The sequence below is a fragment of the Brassica napus genome, chromosome A3 (assembly GCF_020379485.1).
Source record: "Brassica napus cultivar Da-Ae chromosome A3, Da-Ae, whole genome shotgun sequence".
Classification (NCBI taxonomy): domain Eukaryota; kingdom Viridiplantae; phylum Streptophyta; class Magnoliopsida; order Brassicales; family Brassicaceae; genus Brassica; species Brassica napus.
This window is the reverse complement of record NC_063436.1, coordinates 31,414,385-31,428,807: the sequence shown is the minus strand read 5'-3', so window position 1 is coordinate 31,428,807 and position 14,423 is coordinate 31,414,385. Positions and strand designations below refer to the sequence as shown.

The 14,423-nt window shown below is 38.0% G+C and overlaps 2 protein-coding genes and 1 non-coding gene across 3 annotated transcripts; 1 reads left to right on the top strand and 2 right to left on the bottom strand.

The window, feature by feature from the left end:
• Positions 1-464: 464 nt before the first annotated feature.
• Positions 465-571, bottom strand: LOC125607718. The gene has a single exon (XR_007338789.1). It is a non-coding gene; the product is annotated as a small nucleolar RNA R71 (small nucleolar RNA).
• A 4,901-nt stretch (positions 572-5,472) lies between these two features.
• On the bottom strand, positions 5,473-6,834 carry LOC106345266 (transcription factor BEE 2-like). Its single transcript, XM_013784491.3, has 4 exons — positions 6,441-6,834; positions 6,165-6,347; positions 5,793-6,089; positions 5,473-5,707 (listed from the first exon to the last, which is right to left on the bottom strand). Exons 1-4 carry the CDS (start codon positions 6,816-6,818, stop codon positions 5,612-5,614), a joined length of 954 nt encoding a protein of 317 aa, XP_013639945.1. The 5' UTR covers positions 6,819-6,834; the 3' UTR covers positions 5,473-5,611.
• Positions 6,835-10,033: 3,199 nt separating this feature from the next.
• On the top strand, positions 10,034-12,706 carry LOC125607239. Its single transcript, XM_048777122.1, has 3 exons — positions 10,034-10,271; positions 10,655-10,711; positions 10,911-12,706. Exons 1-3 carry the CDS (start codon positions 10,034-10,036, stop codon positions 12,704-12,706), a joined length of 2,091 nt encoding a protein of 696 aa, XP_048633079.1.
• The last annotated feature ends 1,717 nt before the right edge of the window (positions 12,707-14,423 follow it).

The following is a 14,423-nucleotide window of genomic DNA, read 5'->3' as shown; positions in this document are numbered from 1 at the left end:
CTCACTTGCAGAGATTGGACACTGATATGGAAGACATACCTCAAAATGATGTGGGTGTCAATGGAGCTAACAACGTTCCACAAAACCAACAGCGAGCAGCTCGACCCATTGGCACTTACGACCGCCCCAACATTCATGGTCATAGATTGGGAATCCGAGCACCAGCTGTAGCAGCCAACAACTTTGAGATCAAATCAGGACTCCTCAACGTGGTCGAGAACAACAAGTATCATGGCTTGGCTCTAGAGGATCCATTTGATCACTTGGACAGGTTCGACAGCTACTGTGGGTTGTCAAAAACCAATGGTGTATCCGAAGATGCCTTAAAGCTCAAGCTATTCCCTTTCTCTTTGGGGGATAAGGCACGTCAGTGGGAGAAGTCTCTACCCAGCGACTCCATCACCACTTGGGATGACTGCAAGAAAGCATTCTTGGAGAAGTTCTTCTCTACTTCAAGAACTGCTAAGCTGAGAAGCGAGATTTCCAGCTTTCAACAGAAGAACTTGGAAGGCTTCAGTGAAGCCTGGGAGAGATTCAAGGGCTACCAAGCTCAATGCCCACACCATGGCTTTTCTAAGGAGAGCTTGCTGAGCACATTCTACCGTGGTGCTCTTCCTAAGTACAGAGCCAGACTGGATACAGCTAGCAATGGGTTCTTCTTGGGGAAAACTGAGGAGGATGCAGAAGAGCTGGTTGACAACATGGTAAAGAGTGATGCAGTCTACAGTGGAGACCACGACAGAGGCAGTAGAACAGATGATAAGCAGACGAGGAAAGAGATCAAAGCTTTGGAAGACAAGATCGACCTACTCATTGCTGAAAAAGCAACCCAAGAGCAGCTGAAGTTTGTTGGTAACTCCAAGCAGGAAGATCCACTTGTTGTCAATGAGGTTGAGGGTTTGGAAGGTCAAGAGGAGTTGTGTTTCATCAACAACAATGGTAGCTGGTACAAAAAGGAGCCCAATTTTCAGTACAACAACTACCAACAGAAATCCTATCCCAACAACCAACAGAGTGGTTATCCGCCTAGAAACAACCAGCAAGGCAGCTATCAGCCTCAGCAAAACCCCTTGTCCGGTTCCTCTGCTCCTCAAGAGAGCAGCACTGATACCTTACTGAAACAAATCTTGGAGTCTCAGACTAAAAGTGAGAAGCATGTTGGTTATGAGTTGAAGAACCTTCATTCCAAGATTGATGGGAGCTACAATGAGCTCAACAACAAATTCTCACACCTTGCTTCTACAGTCAAGAATTTAGAGAATCAGTTTGCTTCCATGAGCACTCACCAGAATCGCCAGCAAGGATCTCTACCTGGAAAATCTGACCCAAATCCCAAAAAAGCCAAAGCTATCACCCTTCGGAGTGGTAAGCAGTTACCTCATAGAACCCTCACCAAGGATGCTGAGAAACTAGGTGAGGGGGTGGTTGCCATCAACATAGATGATGAAGTGGTGATTGTTGATGAGAAGATCAATGACGAGATCTTGGAGAAGATAGTGGAAGCCAAAGGTAAAGGAAAGGTTGGGGAAGAGAAGAAGACAGTAAAAGATGGTGAGGTTGTTACTCCAGCAAGTGAAAGTTCTTTTGTTCCTCTTCCTTATGAACCCAAACTTCCATTCCCTGGTAGATTCAAGAAGCAGCTGCTAGAGAAGTACAAGGCTCTGTTTGAGAAGCAAATGAGTGAAGCTCAGGTTGCAAAGCCCATCATCGATGCTTTCATGTTGATTCCTCAATACAGCAAGTTCCTGAAAGATGTTGTAGCTGCAAAGAAGAAGGAGATGGAAGGCATGATGATTCTTACCCATGAGTGCAATGCCATCATCCAGAGGTTTGATGTTCCAGAGAAATTAGAGGATCCAGGAAGCTTCACACTACCTTGTGCTCTTGGACCTATGGTATTTGAGAAAAGTCTCTGCGATTTGGGAGCTAGTGTCAGCTTGATGCCTTTGTCTGTTGCAAAGAAGCTTGGATTCACTCAGTACAAGAAGTGTAGACTCTCTCTGGTGTTATCTGATCGTTCAGTGAAGTACCCTGTGGGCATCTTAGAGGACCTCCCGGTGAAGATTGGAAGGTATGAGATACCTACAGATTTTGTGGTGCTTGAGATGGGTGAGGAGGCTCAAGACCCATTGATTCTAGGAAGACCATTCTTAGCTACAGCAGGAGCTATTGTTAATGTGAAGGAAGGCACGATTGATCTCCATTTGGGTAAAGAGAACATCCTCCACTTTGACATCAAGAGGAAAATGAGGAAACCAACTGTGTTCGGGCAAGCCTTCTACATTGAAGAGATGGACACTCCTGCTGATGAGCACCTTGAAGAGTTACCACCTGAAGACGACGAGGAGGGAGCATCTCCCTCTACTCATTCCCCATAGAAGGTAACCCACCACACTCCCCTGTATATACCATTTTATTTTTGCATATTAGTCTTCTTTTCGGTATCTCTCTCTCTACTTGACAACACAGAGACTGTGTAACTCAAGTTTGGGGGAGGTACCAAGTATTTGATCATGTTTGCTTTGATGTTGTTTCATTGAGTCATGCATGGCATGCCTATTTGCATAGATAAAAAAAAATCAATCATTTAGTTTGCATCATTTGCATTTTTAGGAGAGTCTAGAGCATATAGGTTGCATTCACTTGCATTGGGAGCAATGATTTTGAATGCCTTGTAAAGAACACTACGTTGCACTTGAGTAGCTTTTGCACCTCTCAAAAAGACTTGTATGTTTCGAGCCTTGAAAACTCTTCCTGAAACTTGTTGATTGCTGAAACTCAGTCTTTGAAGCCAACTACGACCTTATTTGAACTGAACGAACTTAATGCTTCTTGCTCATGGTCCCTTGTGTACTGAGCCATGGCTATACACACTTGAGTTGTCACATCTTTTATACCAATCTTTTTTTTGACAAACTCTAGTGGTAGACCACTCCCAAAACCTTTTCCTCCTTTTAAGCTTTCATTGTTTGATGAGTGAGGCCTTTTTCGGAAAGTCTTACATGTGCATAATGTTGAGAGTATCGGGAACGACAATGCTTGATCTTCATTCTTGCTAGATTGGGCACTCTATTGTCTAGTTATAGGTGGGGGGTGAGTGTTGTGATTATGATTTGGGAGAAATGAAAAAGGAATAGAATAGACTCTTTGTGCTTAAGTGAATTGTTTTATTGGGATCAGTAGAGAAGCCTCTAGCTCAAATTTTGAAAAGTCTTGGCCCCCAGCCTAAAATAAAAAATAAAATAAAATAAAATAAAGGAAATAGAAAAACGAAAAAAAAAAAAGGGGCTAGCAAAGTTGTTAAGAGCTAAGAAATGTTTTGAGGTTGTGAAAAATCCCTTGTAGATTTCAAAGAGAAAGAGTTGATGTTCTTAGGATCTTTTGGTGAGAGATGTGAGTTGGGTTTGACATTGGGAAATGATTGTGTGATTTGTATGTTTGGGAAAAAGGTAGATCAATGGAGATTGAGCATTGTATGCATGAGTTCGTCCCTTTCTTAGATATATTATGTGCAATGTCAAGGCTACTTGTTTTGAGAGTAAACCACTTTAAAAGATCATGGATTTTAAACCTCTTGACTCACTAGAATAAAAGCCTTCCCTTTAATCAACCAAATGATTCGGACCAATTGACCATTTGCAAGAATTCACCTGATGTTTTATGCTTAATGAATATGATAGTTGGTTGATTTGAATGTGTGGATGCTTGATGATGAGTGTAAGGGCAAAAAGAGTTGAGATAGGCCTAGAGAAGCTAGAGTGTAATAAGAGAGTGTGCTAGTTGTGTTTGCTAGTTGTGTTTCTTTTGGCTATGAGCTCCCACCTTCAAACCTCTCTCCCTATGAGTTCTAGAAAGTTCACTTGAGGACAAGTAAAAGAACAAGTTTGGGGGAGTTGATATCTTGCATATTTACATTGTCTTATCCATTTATTCATGTGCATTTTCATCATATAGATTAGGATTTAGCCATGTCTAGGTTGCATTTTGCATACATATGTCTCTATCAGGTATTTGAGTACCACATGGAGTTTCTGGAGACATTTGGGTGCATTTGGAGCTCAAAGGAGGTGATTAGAGTGGTCTTTGGACGAGCACTGCCTGGAGCGACTTCTCGGAGCGACTACATGAGGTCGCTGTGCACCACATCCCGGAGCGACTCATCCAGAGCGACTGCACGAAGTCGCTCGCGTTTTCACATCCGGAGACACACATATTTGACCCTGGAGCGACCTTTCAGAGCGACGTGCTGAAGTCGCTCCCGATGTTCAGAGCGACCTGCTGGAGTGACACACCAAGGTCGCTCGCGTTTGTGCCGTCGGAGACACTAAAAGTGGCTCTGGAGCGACTTGCTGGAGCGACACCTGCAAGTCGCTCCGCGTTATTTTGCTGCCGAAAATTACAATTTCTCGGGGACCTTTTTGCAATTTGAAGGCACGTTTTGCACTTCTAAAAACCTATGTTTTTTAATACTTTGTAAGCCATTGGAGGCAAGAGAATCTCTTTTCTAGAGAAGAACTAGTAAAAAACCTCTTTTGATTCAGATTTCATTGCTTTCATCTTGTGTTCTTGTTGATTTCTTATCTATTTCTCTACATGGTTAATCTGAAATCCAATATGGGTTTAAGAGGAATCATGGAGATTAGTGAGTAATCACCTTTTGAATTCATGGGTTAGGGAGATTAAGGGTGATTAGGTTAGTTCTAGGATGTTTTAGTGTAGATCATTCTTGTTCCTTGCTAATAGAGTATTCATAATGCATCTTCTGAGTTGGCCACTCAAAAGTTGATCAATAGACATTTTCCACCCAAAAGGTGTTTGATGAAATGCCTGAGACAACTCTCCTAGGCTTTTAGTATACTTTGCCAAAGACATTTGTTGTTAAAGGTGCTAAGATAGCTAATAGACTTGTTAGTAATGATTGCTTTCATATTATTCAACCAAAGACATTTGATGTTTGAGATATGTTAGCAAATGAGCATTCATCTAGACATAGAGCTTGCTTAGAATTGTGTCTAGGCTTAAGGTTGATAGTTTGATTGATCATTTGCCATCCTTAGTTCGATACTTGATCACCCAAGGTCTAATCCCTATGCCCATGAGTTCTCTTTTCCCTTAGTCAAGAAAGTATCATTTTGTTATTGCTTTCTAGTTTAGTAGTAGTTTAAAACCCATCTAAATCATTGGTTGCACTTAGATTAAGTGAGTACTTGCATTCTCAGTGCTTTGATATCCCTCAGAACTGGTTCGACAATCTTTTATACTACAACATTTGTCTTAGGAGCCTTGAAAACTCCTAACAGCACTAACAACTCCATCTCTGAAGAAGTCTGGTCTTTTTGGACTCAGATTCCCATTCTCAAGTAGAAGAAACGTTTGTTAGGGTGTTTTAATTTAAGCCTTTTTTTGTCTAGTTTTCTATATACTAATGTATGTGTAGTTGTAAGTTAATAGGAGAAAGTACTGTGAGGACAATAGTTTGCAACTTGTAAAATTTTATAATAAAATAAATGGTTTCCTCTGTCTTTCTGATTCATTTTTTAAGATAACAAAGAGAATGACCAGACAAATAAAAATTTGCAGAATTTTCAATGATCCATTATCCTTAACTTCTTTACTTGAGGCTGAAAAAACTGAAAACTGAATCGGTTCTCAAGTTGTTGTAAAGACACTGTGAGTGAACATCCCAGCTTAAAGATGTCTCCATTTTCTGCAGGAAAGAGAAAGGTTAATAGGTTGCTTGACGGACAAGAAACCAGCAATGAAAGATTTGTTTTGAAGGAAAAGATTATTACAAGAGCGTTGAGAGATGTGGTTTGGTTTGAGTTTATGACCGAGTAATCTAGAGATCCTTGCTGGTGTAATGGAAAAGATCTTTGATCCGCCATCATGGATGACAATTCATGGATATGAAACTCAAGCTGTGGATTCAAGAAGGAGAGTTTCATGGACAAGAACTCGACTTGTTGCTGCAGAGATTGGACGTAGTTGATGATCTCATCAAGCATACCGGCTTTACCAGTTACTTTGTTGCATCCAGGAACAATGTCTTGAAGACATTTCATCTTCTTGCTTATCTTTTCTCTCCTTGCCTATCAAAAACAATCAGGTAAAAAGCAATCTCTCTTAAATTAATCTGTGTAATAACAACACTTTTAGTTAGTTACCCTTTCTGCTAAGCTATGTCTGTCAGTGGCTTCACCTCTTCTAGCTCTCACATGGATGTAATCTTGTTTCAGAACGTCTGAGGATGTCTCTGTGTTGCTCATGTCTGAGTTTCCTTTCATGCTTGACTCTGTTTCATCCTCTGCTTTGATCTTCTTCTTCTTCTCTCTTGTTTCTCTCTTACCCTAAAACCAAAATTTGATTTAAGATAAAAAATAAACAATCAAAATCAATGTTTAAACAAAACCTAAACCGCATAAATTTCTTGAGATACAAACCTCAGGTTTTCTCTTGTTCTGCAAGGCAACGACTCTGTTTTCTTCATTGCTTTTCACTGGTTCCATTTGGAAGCTACTTGTCCTGGAGATGCAGCCATCAATAGTATCATAACCCGGTCTGAAATTCTGCAACTCATCAAGATTGTTTCCCAAGTAACTCTCAACCCTTCTGAGCTCTTCTCTACCATCTGAGCCAAGTATCTGAAGAAACTCAGGTGAAACCATTTGTTGGTGTTGTTGCAGCCATTTAAGTCCAGTCAAGTCCATGGAGAGAAGGTTAAGAAACTTAGAGCTCTTATCTTTTCTTATGGGGTTTAAAGCTAAAGAGAGAGACAAAGAGAGAGTTGAGTTGTATGTCTGGGGAGAAATGTAATCCATTGGATATGATTATTCTTAGGTTTTAATAGAAAGCAACATTGACCCACACACATGAGATTCTAAATCTAGTGAGAGAGTGACAAAAGTGGAGGAGGTTGGGGACATAGAAGGTGAGATGAGAAGTTGTGGGGTCTAATTGACATAACCTACCATGTGGTCATCTCCTTGTGAACATGAGGTTAGGGGTGTCTTAAGTTAGTCTTTTGTGTCTTTCTCTGATTTTTTTTTTATAAATAATTTTAATTGAAGAAAGAGTGTTTCTTAAGGTCGAGAATGTGGGGAATGTGAATAATGAATCTTTACTTGCAAATGAATAGAAAACAATGGTTTGAATCATGAGCGGTGGTTCATGGCTTGTTGTGAATCAAAACATGATTCTTGTGACGTATTATTACTACCATTTATCAATCTATAAGTTACACCAGTTTTTATTCTGTTTCATATATCAGGGATATCATTAACCATAAATGTATATCTTAGAGAGAGAGAATCTCTTGGAATATTTTGAAAACATTACTTTATTTAATAGAAATTTTGGAAGTGATAGGGACAACAAAGAGAGAGAGATCCAAAGAAGAAAATGGGTGTGAAGATAAGTGATAGGATGTTAGGCGACATATCAAAGTGTTTGGTCCCTATACAATTATTTTTTCTTCTATATTTTTGTAATTACATATCTCTTACATTATCTATATACTCGGCGAGATCATTCAAGAGAATCAATACTGTTTTGCAATTTTTTTTCATTCGTAGATGATTGGAGATTCTTAATCTTGAAGGCAATAAGAGATTGTAGTTTCTCTTGAATGTCGTCAGGCTACAGTTTATGTATGAGAATGAGATGGCAAAATGTAAAGTTATAATAACATTGAAATAGACGTATGGTTCTTAATTGATGAAGAACATTTTTTCAATTGTACTAAAAATAGTGGAGATTGTAAATCCGAGTGGTTGGATATGCGTATCTCTCTGTAGAGTTAGTTCAAGGTTAGTTACTACACCATGTATTCTTGTCTCAGTCGATAATTGGTCACATGTCACTCGTATCCATCCATGATTCTTTTGGAATCATCATCAAGAAGAAGCTGGTAATGAGATTAACATGAAAAGAGTGATCACAAGAAATATACTACAGGTACTATAAACACCAAAACCAGAGCCACTCTGTTTTGCTACAACAAAGGGAGATCTCTAACTGTCATGAAATGTATCTGCGAAAAGGTATTCCATCTAAAGCTAACGACTGCACATATATCTCATGTTTTGTCAACAAAATCTCTGAACAAGAACGTTCAAATCTAGAATTGTGTTAAAATGTTTCTAACTTTCCAGGAAGCTTGGAACAGATTCAGCTCAGAAGAAAGGTAGAGCCTTGTGTTGTTTACTTTGACCTTGCTATATGACTTGCTTCTAGAGTCGTTTAAGAGTAAACTAGATACTGATCCGCCCTTTTAAAAGGCGGGTATTCTATCTATTAAAATGTCATTTTTCAATTTTAATATTATTTCTAATTAGATGTGTTTCAATATTTTATTATCTAATATGGTTTTATTTTTATAAATTGTAATTCTAATTAGTGCAAGTATGTGTTTGAATAGTTTATTATCTAATATGGTTTTTATTTTTATAAATTGTAATGTAATTTATTTGTTATTAGTAAAATTGTGTTTACACATATAGGACTGCAAATCCGTTGTTTGTTTAATTCTTAAATATATCACATATATTAATTTGTTTATTTCTTAAATGTATAATCTCAATAAAAATAAAACAGGTTTTTTATGATTTTAAGTATAGATATTTTACACAAATTGGCATAATGGGTTAATATATTTGTTTATCTCTTAAATGTATAATTCCTGTATAAAAAATAAAACAATCTTTTTAATGATTTTCACTAAATATATTTTAACCAAAATAGCCTAATGGGTTAACAATGGTTCAATTTGGACCTATCCAATGGGTTTTAAATTTCTGTAGATCATTAAAGATATTAGAAAAAGTTATGGTATGTTTTGTAATTTTTAAAAAAATTCAGGGACATAATCATAAGAAGGATTCTGCTTTAATAGTATAGATATTCTATGTTTCCAATTAGTTGTCTCTTAGGTTTATTTTCTCTGATTGCCACAAGGCCCACAACATTAGATGATTTAAAAAAACGTTATTCATTTATTTGATTTACTTTGAACAATAAAAACATAAGAGAAAATGACACAAAGAACACTAAGGGTCTGACTGGTGACCATTCGGGAATCAAGAGGAGCGAATAAAAAAGGAATGTACGGAAACAAAATATTAGGAACGAAAAGGAATGGCTGTTCCTTATCAAATTTAACAAGGAATCATTTTGTTCTTAAATTCTCTACAAAAAAGGGAATGAAAGGGAATGAGAAGGAATTATTATTCCTTGTGAATGGTGATTTTTTTTAGGAACGTTAGAGAATGCATTATTCCTCACCGTTCCCTGGTCACCATTCATACCCTAAGGGTTTGACTGGTGACCATTCGGGAAACAAGAGGAACGGATTAAAAAGGAATGTTCGGGAATAAAATAGCAGGAATGAAAAGGAATGGTCGTTCCTTATCACTTTTAACAAGGAATACTTTTGTTCTTTAATTCTCTACAAAAAAAGGAATGAAAGGGAATGAGAGGGAATTATTATTCCTTGTGAATGGTGATTTTTTTCAGGAACGTTAGGGAATGCATTATTCCTCGTCGTTCCCTGGTCACCATTCATACCCTAAACCAAGTTTTCCTCCCCAAACTAGCACTCAGGATCAGAAGTCACAAAAATAGGTTTCATTAAAGGGGCAATTTACCCTTATGCCCTCTTCTTTAACTAATTTAAAAAACAAATTTGAAATCAGTTGTGGCCGTCCTCGTTTCATCGCTTCTTCTTCTCCTCATCGCTGTCTTTCTTCGTCGTCGTCTCTCCGGCGTTGTCGTCGTCGTCTCTCCGTCGTTGTCGTCGTCGTCTCTCCGTCGTCGTCTTCGCCTCTCCGTTGATCCGTCGTCGTCGTCTCTCCGTTTATTTATCGTCGTCGTCGTCGTTTCTCAATTGATCTGTCGTTTCTACGTCTATTCATCTCATTCTCTCTCTCGTGTGTCTGATTTTGATTAAGGTTTGAATCATTTCATTTTGTTATACATTATCTAGGTTTTGTTATATATTATTCATTTGTTGATGAATTGAAGTTGATTTTGTAGAACAATGGAAGTTTTGTGCATCTGTGGACAATGGATCTCAAAAGAATCTCTCCAGTGGGAGTTTCTTGTTGATTTGAAGAGGAATGCATCAATCATTTCCATAGAAGAAGATCTACTGTATGAAGATTTGATGAAGATTGTCTCTGAAGATTTTAGTGTTAAAGAGGAAGAAATCAGTTTGAGTTATGGTTTTTCATTGGATAAGAAATGTATTATTGAAAGTTTCCCCCCACTCTCGATAGGTAATACTCGTCAGCTCAGAACTTTCATTTCCAAGACTAGAGCATTTGATGGAACCTGTCGTTTGTGTGTTAAGGTTTGTATGATTTTTTTCTTACTTAGACTTTTCAGGATATGCTTCATAACCAAGTATTATGCCTTACAGAACTACTTGACTTTTGCAGGTTAGTACTGATCCAGCTAGCTGTAACACTCAAGCTTCTGATACATTTGCTTCTACTGTTCCATTGAATGCCAATCCAGCGCTTCTTTCTACTGTGCAGAGTGAAAAACAGGTACATTGTCCTTAATTCCCTTTTTCTGTTTGTGTTTGCATGATATGCTTCATAATCAAGTATTATGCCTTACAGAACTACTTGACTTTTGCAGAGTTTTCTATATGAAGGTGTTTCTACAGTTCCTCTGAATGATCTTCCGGATTTTAGTACTGATTCAGCTAGCTGTAACATTCAAGCTTCTGATACATTTGCTTCTACTGTTCCATTGAATGCCAATCCAGTGATTCTTTCTACTGTGCAGAGTGAAAAACAGGTACATTGTCCCTAATTCCCTTTTTCTGTTTGTGTTTGCATGATATGCTTCATAATCAAGTATTATGCCTTAGAGAACTACTTGACTTTTGCAGAGTCTTCTATATGAAGGTGTTTCTACAGTTCCTCTGAATGCTCTTCCGGATTTTAGCCCTGTCCATATTGGACTTTCACCAAACACGAGAGTAGCTGGCGATATTAAGGTGAATAGCTATTTTAAGACAAAGAGAGAGTTGATGTTGAGGATGAAGAAATGGGCTTTAGAGTGGAAGTTTGAGTACAAGACTGTCTCTTCTAACAAGTCAAGAGTGCTTTTGAGTTGTGTTGATGAAAATTGCACGTGGAGGATGCGTGCTATCAAGCTACCTGTTTCAGATTTTTTCGTTGTTAAAAAGTATGTTCATGAGCATACATGCGATACAACACACAGGAAAGCCAACCACAGACAAGCATCTGCAAAGTTGTTGGGTTCTTTGATTTCCAGCAATTATGGAGAAAAAAAGGAAGGTCTCAAACCGAAACAGATCATTGAACAGGTCAGGATGCTGCATGGTGTTCACATCAATTACAAACAAGCTTGGAGAGTGAGAGAAGAAGCTCAGATTTTGGTTAGAGGGACTCCTGAAGACAGCTATTACAATTTGTCTAGGTGGTTGTATAAAATCACAGAAACAAACCCTGGTTCCTTGACTTATCAACATGTTGATGCTGCAGGAAAGTTCAAGTATGCATTTGTGGCTTTTGGTCCATCGATAAGGGGATTCTCATTGATGAGGAGAGTTATTGCAGTAGATGGTACATTTCTGAAGGGAAAATTCAATGGGACTTTATTGGCAGCTTGTGCTCAAGATGGGAATTATCATCTATATCCTCTCGCCTTTGCAGTGGTTGACGCAGAAAACGGCGCCTCTTGGAAATGGTTCTTTAGAGGTTTGAGCCAGAAGATCCCGGACGCTTCGGATCTTGTTTTTGTATCAGACAGGGCTAACTCCATTTCTTCAGCGTTGGAGGATGTATATCCCTTATCTCACCATGGAATTTGCAGGATCCATCTGCTCCGCAACATCACTCCTACATATGCGAAGACTGGGTTGCTACCTCTGGTGGAAAGCGCTGCTGATGCCTATACGTGTCACGAGTTCTGGTTAATCTTCAAGGACATAAAGGATAAATGTCCTGAATTGGCTAAGTATCTGGAAGAGTCTGATTTTAGGAAGTGGGCACGAAGCTATGCGCCTGCGAACAGGTATAATATCATGACTACCAACATTGCAGAGTCTCTCAATTCTATGTTGAAGATGCCTCGTGAGTTGCCCATTATCTCTCTCCTTGAAACTATCAGATTGACGATGACCACTTGGTTTTTTGAGCGACGCGAAGCGGCTGCGAAACATAAGCACCTGGTTACTCCAAAAGTTGTGCAGAAATTGGTATCTAGGTTAGGGGCCGCAATGTTGTTGAATGTGTATCAAGTTGATCGAAGCGAGTTTGAGGTGAAGGATGAAACAATGAAGTTTGTTGTTGACTTGGAGAAGCGGCATTGCACATGTAATGTTTTCGACATTGACAAGATCCCCTGCATCCATGCCATCGCTGCTGCTAAGCATATCAAGAGAGATGAAAACCGTTTTGTTGATGCTTCTCACTTGACAGAAACGTGGGCTAAAGCTTATGCTGAAAGCATACATCCTGGTGGAGAGTTGTCAACGTCCACCTATCCAGAGAATATTGATGAACTGTCTTGCCCACCTCCAGCTACCAAAAAGAAAAGTGGACGCCCTCCTACAAAGAGAAAGAGATCCGTTGGCGAGTTTGGGGTTCCTGGATCTAAATCTCAGTCCCACAAGTGCAGCAGATGTGGCACAGGAGGGCACAACAAGATCACATGCCAGAGGCCTATAGGATGAAGTTCTACATTTTTACATTTTTATCGATTATTATTTGGATGTTGGCTATTTGATGGTTACATGATATGCACAAGACCATATACATTTTTTCTTTTGGAACCCTATCCTGAATAAGTATGATTTCTTCCAACTTTTGTAATATACAACATTATCTTTTGAACTCATTTCAATTTTTAGTTTAAACTTCTTTGCTAGAAAAAAACACAGTAATATTCAACTATTCTGGAATCCCATCCAGAAATACCGAGTTCATTTCCAAGGTTTATAATACAACATTTTCTGTTAAGAATAATTATGTGGAAAAGTGTAACAGATGATTCTCCTCGGTCTAGCGGCTAAAACACCTATCTGTCGAAATTGTAACGCTTGACTCGACCCGGGTTCGATTCCCCTACTAATCAGAGTTTTTTAAAAAAATTTAAGTTGAATAAAAATAAAAGAGAATATATTACTTTACTTACAACATGTAATGACTGAAATTAACTTGGCCTAGTGGCTACTACACCTTAGTTCCCTCTTTCCTCCTAGTCATCTTCAGGTTCGAATCCTATGAGATGTGTATATATATATTTTTTTTCCTCCAAAATTTGCAAATCACATTATCAAATTTTCCAAATGTGTAGATATTAATCCTTAGTTTTGATCTCATTTCATTTTTTTCTAGTTTAAGAAAGAAGCACACTAACATTCATGTATATTATTCATTAGGGGTGGGCACTTTATCCGATATCCGAAGAACCCGATAAACCCGAAAATTAGTAAAATACCCGAATATTGAATTAGATTGGATACCCGAACCCGGATAATATCCGAATGGATATGATAACCGAACATATGTATAATTAACTTATATTTCTAGTTTACATCTCTTATTTATATAAAATATTTATACACATACTTTAAGTTCATATGATATACATGCAATTACGGAATGATTTGGTACTCACTTAAGCATGTCAAGTTTTTTTATTTCAAAATTCAAAAGTTACATCCAAAATTTTAACTAAATTAATGCATTTTTAGTTTAAAATGTTATGTCCAAATCTATTAACCATTTAATCTAATAAAGTTAAGTAAAATTTATATTCTTAAATACAATTTAAGAAATGATTTAATTTTTTTTCAAAATCTAAATATCCGAACCCGATCCGAAATAACCGAAACCGAACTAAAAATCGAACCCGACCGAAATATACCGAACGGGTCCTACACCTCTATACCGAAATACCCGAAAATCCGAAATCGATCCGAAGAACGGGTACCCGAAACACTATTATTCATGCATACTCTGGAAGCCCATCCTGAACTATCTAAGATCTTTCCAATGTATTTTACTATAAATTTTATGGCTAAATTCAATTATGTGGAAGCAACTAACAGATGATTCTCCTCAGCCTAGCGGCTAAACCACAAAACCTATGATACCGAAACATTTGTTCGACCCGGGTTCGACTCTCCTACGATTAATGGTTGATTTTTTTTTTTTTGTTCAAACATATATCTCAGGAATCGAAGAGTCTCTTCCAAACTACATCATGTAACTCAGTAACCGAAGAGTTTCTTTTCGTCAAGATTGGCTGTTATATGATTGGTTATTTCAGTAACTGACTTCAAAATCGAAGAGTTCCACAATAATCAAGAGTTTATTTTAACTGACTTCAATAATCGAAGAGTTCCTTTTAGTTCTATAAATATAAGGGACGATATCAGACCTTTT